Below are 19,567 nucleotides of genomic sequence, written 5' to 3' on the forward strand. Positions count from 1 at the left end.
TGAGGTTCTATCGGAAGTTTAGATTCAGTTATCAAATGAAACTATATTTCACTTTATCATGCATATTCTAGATTTAGTTTAAATTTCTAATTTTTCGATGAGGGTTTACAGTTTTTGTACTCCATATCGATTGGATTTTCATCAACATGTATGAGCTAACTTTAATAAATATTAGTTCCGTTCCAAGAAAAATGACCCCTTACTTGGGTGACACAAGATTTTATATAACTTTATTTTGTGTGTTGAATGGAGAGATAAAGTAAGAGAGAGTGAATAAAGTAAAAATAAAAGTTGTTTTTAGTTTTAGTAATGTGTCATCTTAAGTGAAATAAACTAAAAAGGAAAATGAGTTATCTCCAATTTATATTTTTATAATTTTCTGCTTTTAGTGCATAATAATTTAATATTTAAGTTCCTTAACTGCTTTTGTTATAAATTGAAGTTTAAAAACCGTGTTATATGGTCGGACGAATTTAATTAGTTATATGGTCGGACGAATTTAATTAGTCCGGGACAGTTGAAACGGCATCCTCACTGTGTTTAATTTAAATTCAAATAGATTTACTTTGACTGCAGATCAATTCAAAAATTACAGAATTCAAACAGTTTAACTTTGATCGATGACTTCAAATTATAGATAATTAGAATTAGTCAAGTAAACAACACAATTACAAGAGAGAGACTGAGAGAGGTGATTATTATTGTCAAATTTCTCAATAATGTCTCTCCTAATATCTTTGACGACCGTAATTGCATAGAATTCGAGTCATTAATTAATAATACTGGGATTAGAAAAGTATATTTTAAATTTGTAAGTGGCGATATTTCAAGGCAAGAAACTACTCCAAAAAAACCGTTATTATTATTTGGAGATGTCCTATGTATCTTTTCCAAAGAGGAATCTGAGATTGTTAATCATGTCATTTGCGGGTGGAATTTATCTCTTTGTTTATCCAAAAAAGAGCCAGACTTATGCTTCGTAAAAAAAAAAAAAAAAACAACTTTGGAGCTCCCTCTTTAAGAAGATTATCCCAAATTGTGAGGTTGAGAAGAGGCTTTTATTAGGAATATTAGGATCAAGGGTTAAAGGGTGGTGTCTAGAATTTTCTCTTTTTTTTTCACAAGGACAAATGTATGACAAATGTATGAAGAGTCGATAAAGATTAGAAGATGGACTAATAACAAACATAGGACCAAGGGCACAATCAGACTACCAGAGAGATTACCTTCTATTGCCTTCAATTTGTTGTTTAATGGTCTTATGACCTTAGTCATGTTTACTTTGTGATTTGGGCTTTGGATAAGGGTTTGTGTGCCTTCTTTTGTCTTTTGGTCTTGGGTGAGTACTAGGTTTTCTTTGGTGAACTTGACTAGATTGTATTCTTAGTGTGATAATATTGTTGGACTCCTGCTCACCAATTTTCAGTTTGAGCCCCTAATTTCTCAAAAAAAAAATTAATGTGTAGTATTATTTTTATCACACGAAATATTATTAATTCAATAAAAATATTTTGAAAAAAGTAGTATTAATTATAAAAAATAATGAAATACTTACAAAAAATAAATTAGAGGGCTATGGGCCCCAAGCTTTAGAATGACGAAAACTATAAAAGGCATGAAACTGAAAACTACTATAGGCGAATACATCGTTTTCTTTGGGCCAAGCTAAGGCCCAAAATCATTCATAATGGCAGATTATGTGTTTTTTCTTTCCTTTGTTTTTTTATATCAAAATAACGTTACATTTAATATTAAAAACCTTCAACGTTTCACGTTTCTATTGGTATGTTGAATGATCCTATACTATTTTTAACTTAATTGCATTCAATATTTATTTTCTCGCTTTAGCATTGTAATGAAGAATTTTTTGCAGTACATAGTTCTAATTTCGTGCATATTACACACTACACAGTACAATTGATAGTAACATTTACTCCTATATTATTTTCCAGATAAATTTATCATTAAGATATTTCAAATAGTTGAAAATACATTCATTCTACCTAAATTGTGAAATAAATGTGACTAATTGGCAATGTCTTGGTGTTGTGGTACATCTACTGTCTTAGGAAGAGCTTCTTGAACATCTTTGCTTTTGCCCCACAGCAAAACATACATTCCCACGACTACCACAATCGATCCCAAAACGCTGTTCAAATCATTGCACAATTTGATCAATTGAATTATACAATACTAGAAAATCAAATTAGTTAAGTAGTATAAGTCTACATGCAATAAGAAATGTTGAGTGAAATTTTTGGCTCTATCACTCTACATGCATGAAAAACACCATTCAACGATGAACAACGAATTCACAATTCCTTATATTTCTCTCGTGATGTGTCCAGTCAATCACAATTTTTTTTTTTCTCTCTCGATGCAATTGTGATTGGTTGATCACACCATATAACAATATGTCCAGAACTACTAATATTTCACGTAAAATCTGACAAATATGCTCAATGAAGTAAATAATAAATTGACGAAAAATTACGAAGTATAGTCAAAATTACCTCCCAAGGTAAATCTCTTCACGCAGCACCAAAACATCCAAAACAGCCGCGAAAACCTGAATCAAAGGGCTAAACGCAGCGGTAAAAACCGGGCCACGTCGCTTCACACACCAAGACATCACCACATAACATAGCCCTGATCCCACGATTCCCTAACGCAACAACACAATATACCAAAGTAAATAAAAATTAATTGAATTAACATAAATACCAAACTCAATATGATCAACACTCACACTAAACAAAACAGCTATTATGTCTAGCCCCCCTCGAACAATCCACTTGGAAAAGTCCCTCTCCGTGACCAAGCACAGCAACATGGACTGGAATGAGCTGAACGACGACATGATCAACGTGCTAGAGTAACGATGTGGGAAGTACTGCCCGATCCTCGACTGCATAAGGAACCATGACGACCAAGCCACACTTCCCACACCAAGAAACGCTGCACCCAACCCGAACTTCTTTGCCCTAACAACCCGGGGATCACCTACTACACCATGTTGGGGGCTGATGATGATAAGCTCGCCCTTGTAGAGCGAGAGCAACAAGGCTCCCATGATGCATACCACCGTGCCCACCACCTTAGCCTTGCCACTTCTCCTCTTTATGTCGACCCTCTCCATCCTGCACGACATTGAAAAAAAGAACACGGTATCAGAGCTGATCTAGGGGGAGCTCCGGCCCCCTCAACAAATTGTGCAAATTATTTCCTATTGGAACATTATAATATAGTCCAATATAATTGTCTAAACATGACTATATAATTAAGTGATCTACTCCACTAAGCATATATAAATGCAATTTCGAACAATCATCAATACTAATTATGTGCCGATCACATTTTGAATAACAAAATTGAAGTTATATAAATTGAAGCGGAGATGGTTTTACCTAAGTGGCAATGCGAGGAGGAATGTGACAACTGGAACTAAGTTAATGAAAGCACAAGTGAATGTTGCTGATGTGTAATCAAGTCCCACCAAGAAGAGATATTGAGTGAGTGTCAACCTACATTTCCATAAAGGATTTGATTCAATTTAAAACAACTTATTTCCATAAAGGAGTAAATAAATTGCAAAAAAAATTCCCAAAATCATCTTAATTACCCTAACAAAGCGCAGATAAATATTTGACAAATCATACTGGCAGTCAGCTTGGTCCAGCTACTCCTGCAACATTAATCACCGAAACGAGGGTCAGGTGCGGTCTCATTTATTGAAGCGTACTTCTTCACACATGAAACAAAGACCAACCAAAATTATAGTCTCTCATTCACGTATCAAGTACACTTCAATGCACCTAATCTTCGTAAAATCTAACCTTTCGCGGAAGAAGGCGAAGGGGATCAAGAAGACGGTGGCAACGGATTGCCGGTACAGGACGATGATGACGTGGCCCAGACCTCCGTTCATGGCCTTCTTGAGCAGTATGTTGACGACAGACAAGCTCAGCTCCACGCTCACCATCGCACACACATCCTTCCACATTTTTCAGCCACTCAAAAACGACGTCACATCGACCACCATTTATAGTGCTTCACCACATTTTTTATTCAATGTTTTATTTTGGAATTTTAATTCACTCAACTTTGTAACAACTCATTGCCGCCATGTAACCGAATATTGCATTTTAACATGATTTGAAATAAAGTATTATACGCAATGTTGTTGTCGATCATACTAGTGGCTACGACTAAGAACAGTGGCGCAACCACTAAGAAGGGATGAGAGGACACTAGGTGACAGAGCTAGACATTTCACGTTGGGGGCTCAGTTCCGCATTTCACAATTTTTTTCGATAAAGTTTTCTTTAATTATATTGAACTCAAATTTACTTATAGGGCAAATTGCCAAAAAAATACTCCAAGTTTGGCTTTCTTAATTGTCACATGAGAAAAAATTCCTGACATCATACATGTCATAATTTATTGACATGCCGCTACATAGGTAAAAACTAAAGATGTGACTGAGTAAGTGTATTACCAACATCGTTTAAGTAGCCGAATGTTTTGTCTACATAGTAGTATTATTTAATTTTCCGTTTGCCGCATCATACATAATTTCTCTCAAATAGGAGATTATATGGCAATTGAGAAAAATGTTAAAATTATGATAGTCGGCTATTTTCTAAAGTTGTGGAACTGGCTAGAACTTGACCAAACTTGATGGTTTTTTAGCGATTTGCCCTTAATAAAATTTAATAAACCTCAAGAAGTTTTATTTTTTTAATACAACTCAAATATTAATTTAGAGTAAAAAGAATAACAAAAATAAAAAAAAAACTAACCATGGGTTTAAATTCTTTAAAAAAATTCTAATTCTAAAATTTAGCCAATTTAACAATAATATTTGTTTAAAAAATCTATACGTATATAACATAAAATTATCAAAACACCTCTATAAATATTTTAAATTGCTGGGGCCATCACTGAAGAGAGGGGTGGTATTACGCCCTTGCTAAAAAACACTACTACAGTACATTTTTACTTAAATTACTCTCATTTCCCCATTATACTAGTACCTAGTTTATTGTTGCAAATTTTCTGTAAAATCGAAATTGTAGGAAAATTAACTTGTCAATATCTCAAATTTAAAATTAGAAATACATAATTCATAAAAAAATAATTCTTCGAACACCATTCGTACCATAAGTTATGGAGGTGATGAAAAAAACTAAGCATCAATATAAAGCGGTTGATTTTGATGCATGCATCCTTTTGATATGCTTGTTGAGACAGCATCTTATACTTTTCTTAATGTAGGTGAATTTTTTTAATCATTTTTGGTAAGTTGGAGGTAGAACAAATGTGTCTAATCTCCGTAATCGTTGTATCAAATCATAAAATTCATCAGCAATTGGATTATTGGAATATGTTACGATCGCTTGCAAACGTATGGTTCTATTATATTGAAATAATGCTAAGACCGAATAATTTCAATCTAGGGTATCCATAATTTAGCACGCTTCGAATTGCACTTTTTAATTATAGAGATTGTTTCCTTAATAAATTGTATTCCCTGTGAGCATGAGTTTTAAGAAATGTATAAAAAACAATGGACTAGAAATGTGACTTTTATTATAGGACGGAGGTAGTAGTAATTGTATTTTCAGGCGAAGTAGACAAACATCAATTTACCTTAATGATGATACCCCCTTCGTCTCGGCTAAGATGACACATTTCTTAGTCAGCACGATATTTTAGGAGTTGTTAGTTAATGTGATTAATTGGAGAGGGAAAATGTGCGTGTAAGTCTTACTCCTCCGTCCACCAATAAACGTCTCATTTTTTCATTTAATTTTCATCAATCCACCAAAAAAAGTCTCTTTTACTTTTTACCATTTTTAGTAATGGACTTCACATTCCTCTAACTTTATCTCACTCACATTTTATTATTAAAGTATGTAAAAGTATGACTCACCTTCCACTAATCTTTTTCCCACCCACTTTCTACTATATTTCTGAAAACCCGTGTTGGATCAAACTTGACCTTATATTAGTAGACGGAAGGAGTAAATGATTGAGAAAGAAAGTTGAATATTTAATTGAAAAGAAAAAAAATGGTTGAGTGTATTAATTGAAGAGAGAAAGCTACTAATAATAAAAAAAAATGTACTATTATATACTCCCTCCGTTCCACAGTAATAGAGGCATTTCATTTTCTGCACTTGTTTTAAAAAAATGATATTAAATAGTTAAAGTAAAGAGAGAATAAAGTAAGAAGAAAATAATGTAGAGAAGAGTCTTATCTACAATATTGTCTCTCTTACTTTACTTTTTCTTCACTTTAACTATTTATAATTATTTTTTCAAAATGAGTGTGCAAAATAAAATGCCTCTATTACTGTGGAACGGAGAGAATACTAGATAAACTAAAAAAGAAAATGTATCATCTTAAATAGAACGATAAGAATAATATTTTTCTAACATTTTCTTGCTCGAATTGGAGGTGGGATGTATAATTATATACTCCATATGATTGTACTTTTTTTTTATCTCATTGATTTTACATGAGGAGATTTGTTTTGTGAAAAATACCGGACAAAGTTACTTATATTGTGTACCGAGAAACATCGAGTGTGAATTCTCCATGTATAGAAAATTACATCTTTTTAATAAAATATTCAACTCTCTTTCATTTAATACTTACACTTGCTATTTCTCTTTACAATTAACCATATTAATCAACTAACTCTTAAAATTTACTGTCAATTAAGAAATATATTATCTTAGGGTATATTGTACTCCATAATAACTAGTTAATGTGTTAAAGAATGATTCTTACATTTAAAAGTGATCATTGTTATGAATAAAAATACTCGTCCTTAAGAATAAAATGATACTCCAGTTTTTAAATATAGAGTGACACTTTTTTGGATCAGAATGACAATTACAGAAATGACTGTTGTTTTCTATAAAAAAGTTTAGTATTTTCATTAATAAAATTTATTATTAGTACAAAATAGTGTCGAACTGATTTAACTCGAGCGCACTATGGGCGCTGCGCGTAGAGGAGTGCCACTCACTCAAAGATACTTACTCCAATAATAAATAGTAATTACTAATTACAACTATATTAATATATGTGTACTAATAATAACACAATTTATACAACACAATATATAAAAAAATATAAAGGTATGAAACAAAGATTTAATGATGCAAATCCGACAAATCGAGTACACTAAACGATAGATCGAACCAATTTTGTAAATAATGAAGTGTTTTTTGTTCACCTATGTATAATAAAATATTATACTCCCCTAATAATTTTTACTTCTATATAAATCATCAATATTTGGATAAAACATGATGTCGGCAACGTGTGGAACACGCGCCTGTCGTCTCAATATATCTGTGTATTAAATCTTTTTAATTATTAATTAATATGGCTTGGAAATTCCAGAGAGGAGTGGCCACCATCAATTATGATTCATATAGCATGATTCATATAGCAACAATACGAATAATATCCAATCATTTAAGAAATTCTCCACTAAAATGGCATACATATACATACTCCGGATAACCGCTTATTCAAACAAAAAGAAATGAAAAAAATATCAATTATAGTAATCTCTAACTCACTCTTTTACGAAGCCTTTTAAGAAGACGAATAATAAATGATTCATTTCTAATATGATATTAAAGTGAATTTAAGTCAATAATATTGTTCATATTGAGTAATAGAAAAAATATCATCTTACTTAGAAAAGTTAAGATATCGCAACACTCTCTTTGACGAGCAGTTTTGGGTTTAATTTTCCCTACTTATATGATGAAAATGGAAAAATGGAGACACTACGAAACTCTTAATGGTCTCAGATGCGCATTGTAATATTTTAATTGATAGTATTGTATATATTTGTATTCCTTCTATTCTAAGGTAGTTGAGTCGTATTCTTTTTTTGTATTATTACAAGATAGTTGAATCATTTTCTTTTATACTAGTAAAAATTTTATCTTCTCTCATATTTTACTATTTTTTTTTATCTCTTTTACTATAATCTCTCACTTTAACCTTTATCACATTAATTTCTTAAATGGCGTGATTAAAAGAAATGTGCCAACTACCTTGAGAGTTGGGACTGAAGAAGTATTTAATTATCTTAAATTAAAATGACAAATTAAAACAATTTTAACAATGAATTTGGCATAATAGCAATATCAATATGTACGTATGTGATAAATTGTGGTTGTTTTATGAGATCATGTATGTGTGTGTTTGCTAGTGTGTGAGGATCATTGCGTGGACAAGAATTATGCTAGCAAGTGATTGAATTGTTTGATGATTTTTCTATTATTTTTATAGATAGTTTTTATGACAATGAAGGCCATGAAACATTCATAATTGTGATAATAACATGACTTCCATGTCACATGAAACAGTGCCACAGTGGCCTACAATCCTTACTTAATAATTAAGTTCTTCCTATATTTTATTTTTTCACATACTAGTCAAGCAGGCAAAGTTACTTTTGGGTATATAATTTGAGGGAATTAGAATTGTATGCTTTCACTAAAAATAGCAATATTGGAGATTTTGTTAACTCCAATTTTTTAATCGTACGTAACTTTAGTTTGCTCTTAAAAAGAATTAGGATTCACCAAAAATAAAATTAAGAATAACTTTAACATTACAATTTTTCTTAGATGGTTAATTATGTTTTCAACCATGCACATACCTATGTCTATCTATAAGTATTTAGCAATTCCGTGGATAAAATGATAGTATTCGGTAATAAAAAGTTGTTATTTTTAACAACTCAGCTATTGAGATCTATATAGAAATTGAGCTAATAAATAGGGTGTTATGCATTTATATTATTACGATCGAACCTCTAATAATCTTGATGCTTCTAAATGAACATTGGTATCACAAACTATTATCATGTCGATGAATATATCGATATGTATGCGTCTTTTATTTTAGATCAACGCTATTTAACTTTTTACAAGTTGTTATAGTTCAAATTTGCAATCGATTCTTTGAAGGATCTATTAAGATGTTGATAATTCACATTTCTATCATTGAAATTTTATTTCTACGATATATTTGAACAAATTCACTTTTGTCTACAGCTTATTTGACTATTACTCTAATTGAATATTAAGTGATTAACTTAAAGTTGTCTAGTTCTCAAATCCAGTTCAAGTCCGATTTAAGGTTCGATTTACCTAAACCTATGACTGAATCAAGTTAGACTAGACTTTACTAAGATTGAATTCTAGTTCATCTTATTTTATTGATGATTGGACTTAGAATCCAGTTGAATTTACAACTCCACATAAAAATTAAAAAATATACTACAACAAAAAAATTGAATTTTTAATTTCACAAATAAGCCAAAAGGAGAAAGACGAGGGAGTGAATTGACTTGGAAGAGTCTCAACTACCCTCTCTTTATTACAGGATACACACAATCAACACGCCCTCAGATATTATCGCTCTCTTTTTTAAAAAAAAGGGCGAAATAAAATTTACGTTTCCCCCACACACACAGCACGCTCTCTGCTTGCTCTGTTCAACAAGAAATTCCTATCTTGTAGATGTTACCCATTTCGCATATCACACTTTTTTCGATAACGACTGAATGAAATAATTGAGGATTTATTGCTGTTTTACTAGTAATTTGCATATATTCAGATCAGTAACAGTAAAATAGTAAAACAGTAAACATCAGCTGCAATCGTTGAAGTAGTCGGTCGACTACCTGTAACGTAAAATTCCACATTCGTTTCGTTTTTTTGGGGGGAAGAATTAGGCAATTTCTCGGTGACGAAGATGGGGCTGGTATCGGGAATGGTGATGGGGATGGTGTTTGGGATCGCGCTGATGGCGGGCTGGAAATACATGATGGAGCATCGGAGCAGGAAGCGTGTTGCTAAGGTTTATTTTGTTCACTGTTTTCTTATACCATTTCAATTAAATTGTGTGTGTGTTCGTTGAAAACCTCGAGCGGAATTGATGTTGAAATTATGCGGACTTGGATTGTATCAGTTTAGGTTGTTATTTCAGCTAGTTGGATTTGATTTTGTATGATCTTGCTGGAAATTCGGCTTTCGTGCCTTGGGGTTTCTTTCCATTGCTGTCGGTTAGCTTGTTGATGTGTGAATTTCCTTGAGATTTATGAGGAATTTGAAATTTTGGTCTTCTATGGTCAACAGGCAGTAGATATCAAGCTGCTAAGCTCACTGAACAGGGATGATATGAAGAAAATATGTGGAGAGAACTGCCCAGAGTGGATATCGTTTCCTGTGTTCGAGCAGGTTAGGTTATTTTCGTTTAGTTGGATTCAAGTGCTGGAAGAATGCGTTAGGTTTAGATATCGATTGGTGATATTAATTGATTGATGTCTGTGTCGATGCCCTTTCATTATTGTGTTGTTAGAATTGTAGGATTGTAGCTAGTCTTTCATTTTCGGTTAGTTTCTATGTTCCTTTGTTATAACTACTGGCTTCAACTCCTGCACCTTAATTGCTGGAGATTGTTCTGGGGGTGCATTGTAGTATTAACCTAGTTACTTCCTCATGAATATTTAGTTTCCATGTGATTCAGTGATTCTAGAAAAGCATTTTGTTAGTTGTTCTAGAGATTGCCTCCATATTAGCTTGGATTGTGACTTACTTTATTGAGTATGCTTTGTGTTGGTGGATGTATTCCTTGGACTGATAAAACAGGTGAAAGCTATCAGTTAGAAAACACTCTCACCCCTCGCCACCACCATCCCCCAACACACGCGCACACACCGCTCAGTAATAGCTAATAGAGAACCGAACAGACCTCTGCAATCCATGTCCTATTTCCAAAAGCTAGGTCATCTGTTAAAATAATCTATTGTTTCAGCAAAAGTGTTTAGAAAAGAAAGTAAGAGTTTTAGAGTGGTTTGACCCCTAATCTTGCTTCACCACTCAATTTTCTTCGCTTAGTTAAACTATTGACCTCAGCTGTAGCAACCCTTTTGGAGGTGTCTGGTCCAATTTAGCATTAGATTATGCACTAAGTAAGGGACAATAGAGGTGCATTATTCGATTGACCTATATCCTTTTGTATTATGAGAGCTTTAGGACTATGTAATTATTTTGCAATAATCAAATTTTAGGATTGTCTTGAGGAATTTCCTTTTCTCCTCTACGTTTACAATTTTCTGTTTATAATACAAGCTTATGTGAACACATGATTTGTTTCTTCTCCTTCATGCCTATAAGTCATCACGTTAACCTTTTGCTGCTCCGTTTTTCTTTCAGGTGAAATGGCTAAACAAACAGCTAAGCAAGTTGTGGCCATTTGTAGCAGATGTAAGCTTCTTCTTCTCTTTCTGTTTTTGGCTTTTGGCTCGTGCAATTCATTTGATTTTACTTATTTTTAACCTGCCTCATCCTGCTTCTAAGTACGACATGAAGAAGCTTTAAATATATCACTATTGACCTGAAATAGGAAGTACTGACCTTGAGTCTTGAGGCTTCTCTTTATGACATGTCCGAGGCACCACATATCTGTATATTTGTTCGTATTTTGAACTGGTTTTGATTAAGTAGTATAAAAACCTCATCTCCATGCTATATAGTAGTTCAAGAGATGCTAATAGTTTACATTGTCAAGAAGATTAGTAATTCTTCCTTGCATAAATACATGCTAAGATTCATGCATTCCACATGATAGTTATATGCACCTTCCTCTGTAGTTTCTTCGCATGAAAATGATAGTCATTTAACCCTCATTCAGAAATTCCTTATAAATTACATATCCAGAGAAGGAAAGACTGCAGCACGAAGATTTCAGTACACTGGTGGTCGTGTGTAAATATTGAATTGACAAGGACAATCATGGAATTTTTATTGAACGTTGGAACTGTCTATTTATTGGTTTAAGACTTTAAGTTGTACTTTTTGTGATTCTTTAATCAACAATTTGTTAGGGTTCACATGTTTTTATGTTTTACTATCCATACGGTGATATTTGAGTTGGTTAATGAAGGTTGACTATGTAGGCTTACTGATTCTATGCTTCCAGTTAGAGTCAAGTTGCTGCTAAATTGCTAAATTATTCAATGTTTGCTATCTCAGGCAGCAGAGGCTGTCATAAAAGAATCTGTGGAACCATTATTGGAGGAATATCGTCCTACTGGGATCACTTCTTTGAAATTTAGCAAACTCTCCCTTGGAACTGTGGCTCCCAAGATTGAAGGTTGAAAAACTAGCATCTTATTTATCAGTGCATGTTGTCCACTTAGTTTTTGCATTCTTGTTATGGCATCATTCAAAGTGTTTGCAGTTATGGTCCTTTGATAAAATATCCTATCTTCTCATTTGGCTTCATTACATACATTGCTGCTGAGCATTGCTATCAGTATCACTTTATGCAATAGGTTCTGTTAGTGTACTTAGTGTGATGATAAAGGTGTACCAATATGAACTTTATAAGCACTTCTTAGTTGAGGAGTCTTAGAGATTCCTTTTCTTTTTTTTTTCTGTGAATGCTTCTTATGTTATAAGTTATAACCTATACTAAGCTGAAACTTATACAACTGCTTATATATATATAGACATATCTAACACATCTGCTGAATTTTTGGTCCTCACTTTTAAGATGAAAAGTTATATTCAGACAAACTTAAAAATATGCCATAAGCACTCTACCATATACTGAAATACTAAGATTTTCACTGAATACCTTTTTCCAGATATTGATTATTGGTTGTGCTTGATAATGAATGGTTTTGGATTGTTTGCTGTTTACATCGATTCAGGCTTCTTACTATGAATTTGCATGTGTAAGATCCAACCTCATTGTCTGCATAGTTCAAACCTTGCAGGGATTCGAGTTCAGAGTCTTAAAGAAGGTCAAATCACAATGGATATTGACTTACGCTGGGGTGGCGATCCTAGCATTATTTTAGCTGTTGAGGCTGCACTTGTTGCTTCTATTCCTATTCAGGTTGGTGCACTAAATATTTTACCCCCTTTCACTGTTGCTATATCTATATTATAGTATTCTGTACTGAAAAGGAATATCTACCATTATGTTTCTTTTTGCAGTTGAAGGATCTCAAGGTTTTTACGGTGGTTCGTGCTATCTTTCAACTAACTGATGAAATTCCTTGCATATCTGCAGTAGTTGTAGCGCTTCTTGCGGAGGTATATAAAGCACACATCAAACTTTCTAGAGTAATTATCAATGTGTAAATCATTTGTGTTTTTCCATGTCATCCAGCCAAAACCACGAATTGATTATACTCTTAAGGCTGTGGGTGGAAGTTTAACAGCTATTCCCGGGCTTTCTGATATGATTGATGTAAGTTTTAATATGATACTTTAATGATCTTAGTCAAGTAATCTAGCTTATATTATTCGGACTGACTAGCTATTTTTTACTTGTACAAGGACACTGTTAATACTATTGTTATGGATATGCTACAATGGCCTCACAGGATAGTTGTCCCTATTGGTGGAATTCCTGTGGATACAAGGTAATTCCAATACCTACCTATTCTCTTTGCCTTTTGGACTTATCCTTTTATTAGTTTCTTATGTTCCGTACATAGTCTAACCTTTTTAAAGTATACTAGATAGTTCAGCAACTTTCTGAATATGATTCCCTGTACCTGATTTTAAATAGTTTTAATTTATTAGATATTTTTGCCTGTCAATAAAGGTTGATGTTTAAATAGCCAAGTAGTTCTGCTTTCTACAATAATTAATGTTCTGCCAACGCTAATGTTTGTCAATGTGGTGATTAGTAATTTGTTAATTTAGAGAATAACGTGAGGCAGTTATGTATGCTCGACTTAATTTCTGCAATTACAACCATGTGAATATATAGATGCGGTCTTGAGTGGCTTACATTCTTCTGATACTTTGCAGTGAATTGGAGCTTAAGCCAGTGGGACTGCTCAAAGTTACTGTTGTAAAGGCAAATGATCTGAAAAACATGGAACTGATTGGAAAATCTGATCCCTATGTTACAGTACACATTCGTCCTCTCTTTAAAGTTAAGACGAAGGTTGTTAATAACAACTTGAATCCTACTTGGAATCAAACATTCGATTTGATTGCAGAAGATAAGGAGACACAGTCACTCATTCTCGAGGTTTCTACTTTATACTTTCCCAGTTTCCGTCCATTTCACTTTATGAAGCGTGCTTATGAGTTTCCAAACACTGAGCATCTTTCTCATCCCTTTACCATACATATATATGATTGTTTTAGTTTTTAATTATATTCGCTTAATGTCTAAACTTAAAACAATTTAAACAATCTCTTCTAAAAATAGGTGTTTGATCAAGACATTGGGCAAGACAAGCGATTGGGCATTGCAAAGATGCCTCTGATCGAACTGGAAGCTGAAACCTCAAAAGAACTGGAACTGAGGCTGTACCCATCTCTTGATATGCTCAAAATTAAGGACAAGAAGGACAGAGGAACCATAACGGTTCAGGTATTTACCGAGTATATGCTATTATAGTCATATAAGATCCACTTTGTGATCTCAACACTGTCTTTTCGTTCTGTTTTTTTTTTTCGCGGTGGGGGTTTGTGTCATTATGGTTTTAAACTTGTATTTCCGACTCATTGGTTTGGGTTTCTTGATTTCAGGTGTTCTATCATGAATTTACCAAGGAAGAGCAGATCGCTGCCCTGGAAGAAGAGAAGAGGATCTTAGAGGAGAGGAAGAAACTGAAAGAAGCTGGAGTGATAGGGAGCACTATGGATGCCCTCGACGGTGCAGCCTCACTAGTTGGTTCTGGTATTACTGGTGGAGCAGGGCTTGTGGGAAGCGGCATAGGGGCTGGTGCGAGCTTGGTCACTGGTGGTTTTGGAGCTGTTGGCAGCGGTCTGTCGAAAGCTGGAAAGTTCATGGGCAGGACCATCACTGGATCTTCCACAACTAGGAGGAATGGAGCTTCAACGCCAACGAACCCTCAAGAAAATGGAGGCGCAAAGCCAGTTTGACAACCCCTCAAAACTCAAACTGTGTTATTTTGTGTTTAAATACCTTTGGGTTTGATGAGTTTGAATGTATGTTCACGTAGATTTTGATTGTGTTTGTGATGTAAAGTTTCACTGAATTGGTTAGACATTAGCACTGCCATCTTTGTAAGTTTTAAAATTCTTTCACTCTCTCCTCTTTGCTTTGTAACGAGATTTGAAACGTGCCCTCTCTCTCTCTCTCTCACACACACACACACACAGGTTTTCGTTATGAACACTGTAGTTTCACTTTTGACATTCTCTTGAAAAGATAAAAGGGGGGTGCATGTTCAAACATAACTTTATTTATATAATCGATATATATGGTTTTATTTTGGCAAATGAATAACTAGAAGAGTCTCGTGATCTGAATGATGACATTTTTGAAAGGCAGATTTTGAGCCCGTGAAGGAACAACGTGGCAATGTGTTTTCCATATGAATACATACACATGTATATACTCCATTTTGTAGACTAGTAGTATTATTTTTATTTCTTCATAATATTCCTCCAAAAAGTTGAAATATTTTTGGAGTTCGGGAAATGTGATTAAGATGCAAATGATCAAGATTTAGATTAATAAACATAAATCAAATTTACCTATGCCAATGACATATTTAAGTTTATGTGAAGGTGTTTAAATCCGAATCTTGACTTCTCTCACGGTTTTGACCGATGAGATGCTCTGGTGCAAGATTCTCCAAAATGTAATAGTGTAATCAACCCAATTTTGATTTTTTGCTATACAAAGCTAGGCACATGGACTTGAATAGTGTAATTTGTCTTCACTTGTGTATATACAAGCAGATTTTACTCATAAATCTTTATTATCTTATGATCATTACATACATAATCTTTGAAAATTTTCCTCTATTACGAAAAGTTTTGGTAGACCCATTTGACAGAGTCGATCAAATATGTGAATGTTTTTTATTTATTATCTTAAAACTTTTAAATAGAATATAGAAATTTCCACGAATTATGAATCTCAAGTCATATTCCACTAATATCTTTTGTAAAATATATTCCATTCAGCTATGAGTACAATAGACAGTAAGAAATATCCTTTTCATCCAAAATATTGAAAAAGAAAAAGAAAAAGAAAAATACACGACCAGTTTTATCTGATTTAACTTTACAACATTCTCAAAAGGCGATTTATATGGTAGGAAAAGAAAGAGCCAATAGATTCTCTTTTTTTGTTCATGAACCTTACAATATTTTAGTGAGTGATTCTTGTATGGACTATACATGAATTATATATACAGCTAGATATTCTTACAATAAATATGAAATAGACAATAAATCACCATATGTTTGTTGTGAATCTTGTGATTCATAATCACATCATGTTTTATCATTTTCAAAATCATAAATCTTAGTTCTTGCCCTTTTGTGTTGGAATCAACGGCCCCAAATCCAGATCTAAAATAAGAATAATTGATCGATTAACTAATCATTATTTCCCTAAAAAACACTAATCATGATTATAATTTCCACTAAGACATTGATTAGGATAGAGACAACGAGCAAGACACAAAGGGAACTCAACAAACAATAAAGTTTGAACTTTGAAAACTTGCCTCGTAATTAGAGTCTCAAAAGATGCTATTTAGGGTTTGATTAATAGTAATATATACTACTACTGTATAGTAATTCAGATCATCAAACCAGATTTGGTTCATTAATTATGGGAGTAACTAAATATGCGTTGTTTAGTAATATAAGCTTGACAATGCTTTAGACTATAGATATAATAGCATCATTTAAACTATAGATATGATAGCACCATTTAAACCATATTATTATTATTATAAGAAGATTTAATATTGAAATTCTACCCTAACTCAGTGAATAGGTTGAGCACTAGTTTTTAGTAGTAGTAATTTTTGTTTTATATAAATTCTAAAATATTGTAAAATTTCGTAGTTCATGGTAACAAACCAACCCACACGCATAATTCGTTGTAAAAAAGATAGATTAAATAATACGCATTTGCATAATTAGTATGCAATTTTGCTACTTCTCCCGATACTAGAAAGGAAAATAAAATATTTTATACTCATTTATAAAGATAGGTTGGTTGGGCTCACGTGACATTCATCTTTATTTCGATTTTATTTTGCATTTTACAAGGCCAAATTTTCTCTCTTTTAACTGAATCCATTTAAAATTACACAGAGAAAGTCAAGAGATATAAGTCAAGGGTATCATTTCATTTTAACCACAGATGAATAGTGTCTAAATTTTATTATAATGTCGAGCACCTCCCACAAAATAATTAATTTTGCTCTCCAATCATCAATATGCTGGTCATTGTATAATTTAATTAGCCAGTAATTAATTATCAATTTTTAAATTTCAAAATGTGATATTTGATGAATTGATATTTTTATTAAATACTGAAAATTATGTTATGGTGAGAAGGAAGATTATTAAATTACATCATTCCAAAATGAGTAGCATATCACATCTGATAGTGAAACATATTTTGGACAATAAAATGCGCTACTTTGGCGTGTGTGAAAAAATTGTTTTGTATACATCAATTGTTGCTAACGAGGTGTATTTTCAATTTACATTTTGCCCAAGACATATCTTGAACTTTGCATATGAAAAAGTTGAAATTTACTTTTACTTCTCTAGAATGGCTACATAATTGTATGTTTTGAGGTCTATATGGCCTGAGACTATTCTTTTATAAATATATGAGATTACCGCATATTGCTACGACGTGTGTTGTCTATTTGTGATATTTTCCTTGTGTTTGCTCTTTACATTTTCGACTTCGATGTTTTTTTGTTTTTAGAGGGAACTACAAAAATGGTTCTTGAACTATGGGTTTATCTCGCCCATAGTCTCTGGACTTTAAAAATATCGTCAGTAGTCCCTGGACTATAGGTTTATCTCGAAATTGGTCCTTTTGGCTTTTTTTGGTACGAAAATACCCTTTGATATTATTTTGGGGGGTTTGGGCAATTTGGTCTTTTTACACTTTTAACATTTTAAATATGATATTATTTTAGTTATGTACTAACTTTGATATTATTTCAAAATTATCATTCTTCTTCCATTTTGTTATCCTTCATTGAATTTGTTTATTTTTTTTTTTTCAATATTAAATTTAATTTTATATTTAGATTTTTAAATATCAATAAATTTTTTTAATGAAAACTATTAATTCATGGACACTATAAATATTGATTAAAACTATTAATTTTTGTTATTTAATATAATATTCAATTGAATTGAAGAAGTACAGAAAAATAATATTAATCATGATGGAAAAATAAGAGTTATTCTATTTAGCCTCCGTTTGGTTGTTATAATTGCTTGTGGTTAAATATTATGAAGTTGACTAAAAATTTGATCATACTTAAAATTTTATATAGGAGTATTTTTGTTGAAGTTTTCTAGTAAATTTTGATTGTTTTCAAATTAATAAACGAAAATTATATTAGTCTTGCATTAGATGTATATTTATTTCAGAATAAATTGTATTATATAATCTATTTATGATTAAAGTTATATTAAACATTGATTAAAACTAAGGCGTTGTCATACTTTATTGACATAGTACTATACACTATCAAATATTGATTATAACTATTAATTTTTGCTATTTAATAATTTTTTTAATTAAAAAAATTTATTGATATTTAAAAATTAAAATTTAAAATTTTGTAAATTTAAATCTAATATTGAAATAAAAAAAACCAAATTCAGTGAAGGATAACAAAATGGAAGAAGAATGATAATTTTGAAATAATATCAAAGTTAGTACATAACTAAAATAATATCAGATTTAAAATGTTAAAAGTGTAAAAAGATCAAATTGCCAAACCCCCAAAATAATATCAAAGGGTATTTTCGTACGAAAAAAAGCCAAAAGGACCAATTTCGAGATAAACCCTTAGTCCAGGGACTACTGGCGATATTTTTAAAGTCCAGGGACTATGGGCGAGATAAACCCATAGTCCAGGGACCATTTTTGTAGTTCACTCTTGTTTTTATTTTTATTTTCTTATGAATAGCTAATTATTAGGAGTATTTCCTTAGTCTTAGAATAAGAGTCACACTTTATCATTTTTACCATAAATAATAGGTAGATCTCACATTCTACTAACTCGCTTTACTCATATTTTATTATAAAACTAATATAAAAAAATGAGTCTCATATTTCTTTAACTTGACATTCTATTTATCATATTACCAATTAAGTTCAAATTCACTTTTATTTTAGTTGACAGTCTATTTATCATATGTTTTGTGGTTTATATCGTTTGAGACGATTCTTTTATGATGGATGGGGTCTACAGATAATGCTGAGATATGCGTTGTCCATTTGAAATGTTTTTCTCGTGTTCGTCTATTACATTTTCGATTTCGTTGTTTTTATGTTATTATTTCTTTTTCTATTTTTGTATGTACAACAACATATTATTTTGTTGCTTACCAATTAAGTTCAAATTTACTTTTATTTTACTTGACGGTCTATTTATCATATGTTTTGTAGTTTATATCGTTTGAGACGATTTTTTATGATGGATGAGGTCGACAGATAATGTTGAGATGTGTGTTG

General features: G+C 32.2%; 2 protein-coding genes across 2 annotated transcripts; one reads left to right on the forward strand and one right to left on the reverse strand.

The window, feature by feature from the left end:
* Window positions 1-1,818: 1,818 nt before the first annotated feature.
* LOC125185595 (WAT1-related protein At3g30340-like) lies at window positions 1,819-4,090 on the reverse strand. Its single transcript, XM_048082158.2, has 6 exons — window positions 3,837-4,090; window positions 3,623-3,685; window positions 3,408-3,524; window positions 2,750-3,140; window positions 2,514-2,665; window positions 1,819-2,149 (listed from the first exon to the last, which is right to left on the reverse strand). Exons 1-6 carry the CDS (start codon window positions 4,001-4,003, stop codon window positions 2,026-2,028), a joined length of 1,014 nt encoding a protein of 337 aa, XP_047938115.1. The 5' UTR covers window positions 4,004-4,090; the 3' UTR covers window positions 1,819-2,025.
* Window positions 4,091-9,455: 5,365 nt separating this feature from the next.
* LOC125222685 (calcium-dependent lipid-binding protein-like) lies at window positions 9,456-15,132 on the forward strand. Its single transcript, XM_048125435.2, has 11 exons — window positions 9,456-9,904; window positions 10,183-10,284; window positions 11,263-11,313; window positions 12,082-12,202; window positions 12,831-12,952; window positions 13,054-13,152; window positions 13,229-13,309; window positions 13,399-13,484; window positions 13,879-14,104; window positions 14,288-14,452; window positions 14,611-15,132. The coding sequence occupies exons 1-11, from the start codon at window positions 9,800-9,802 to the stop codon at window positions 14,965-14,967; spliced, it is 1,515 nt and encodes a 504-aa protein (XP_047981392.1). The 5' UTR covers window positions 9,456-9,799; the 3' UTR covers window positions 14,968-15,132.
* Window positions 15,133-19,567: the final 4,435 nt, after the last annotated feature.

Source organism: Salvia hispanica, chromosome 1 (assembly GCF_029641045.1).
Source record: "Salvia hispanica isolate PSC_SH4W2 chromosome 1, Shi_PSC_v1, whole genome shotgun sequence".
NCBI lineage: Eukaryota > Viridiplantae > Streptophyta > Magnoliopsida > Lamiales > Lamiaceae > Salvia > Salvia hispanica.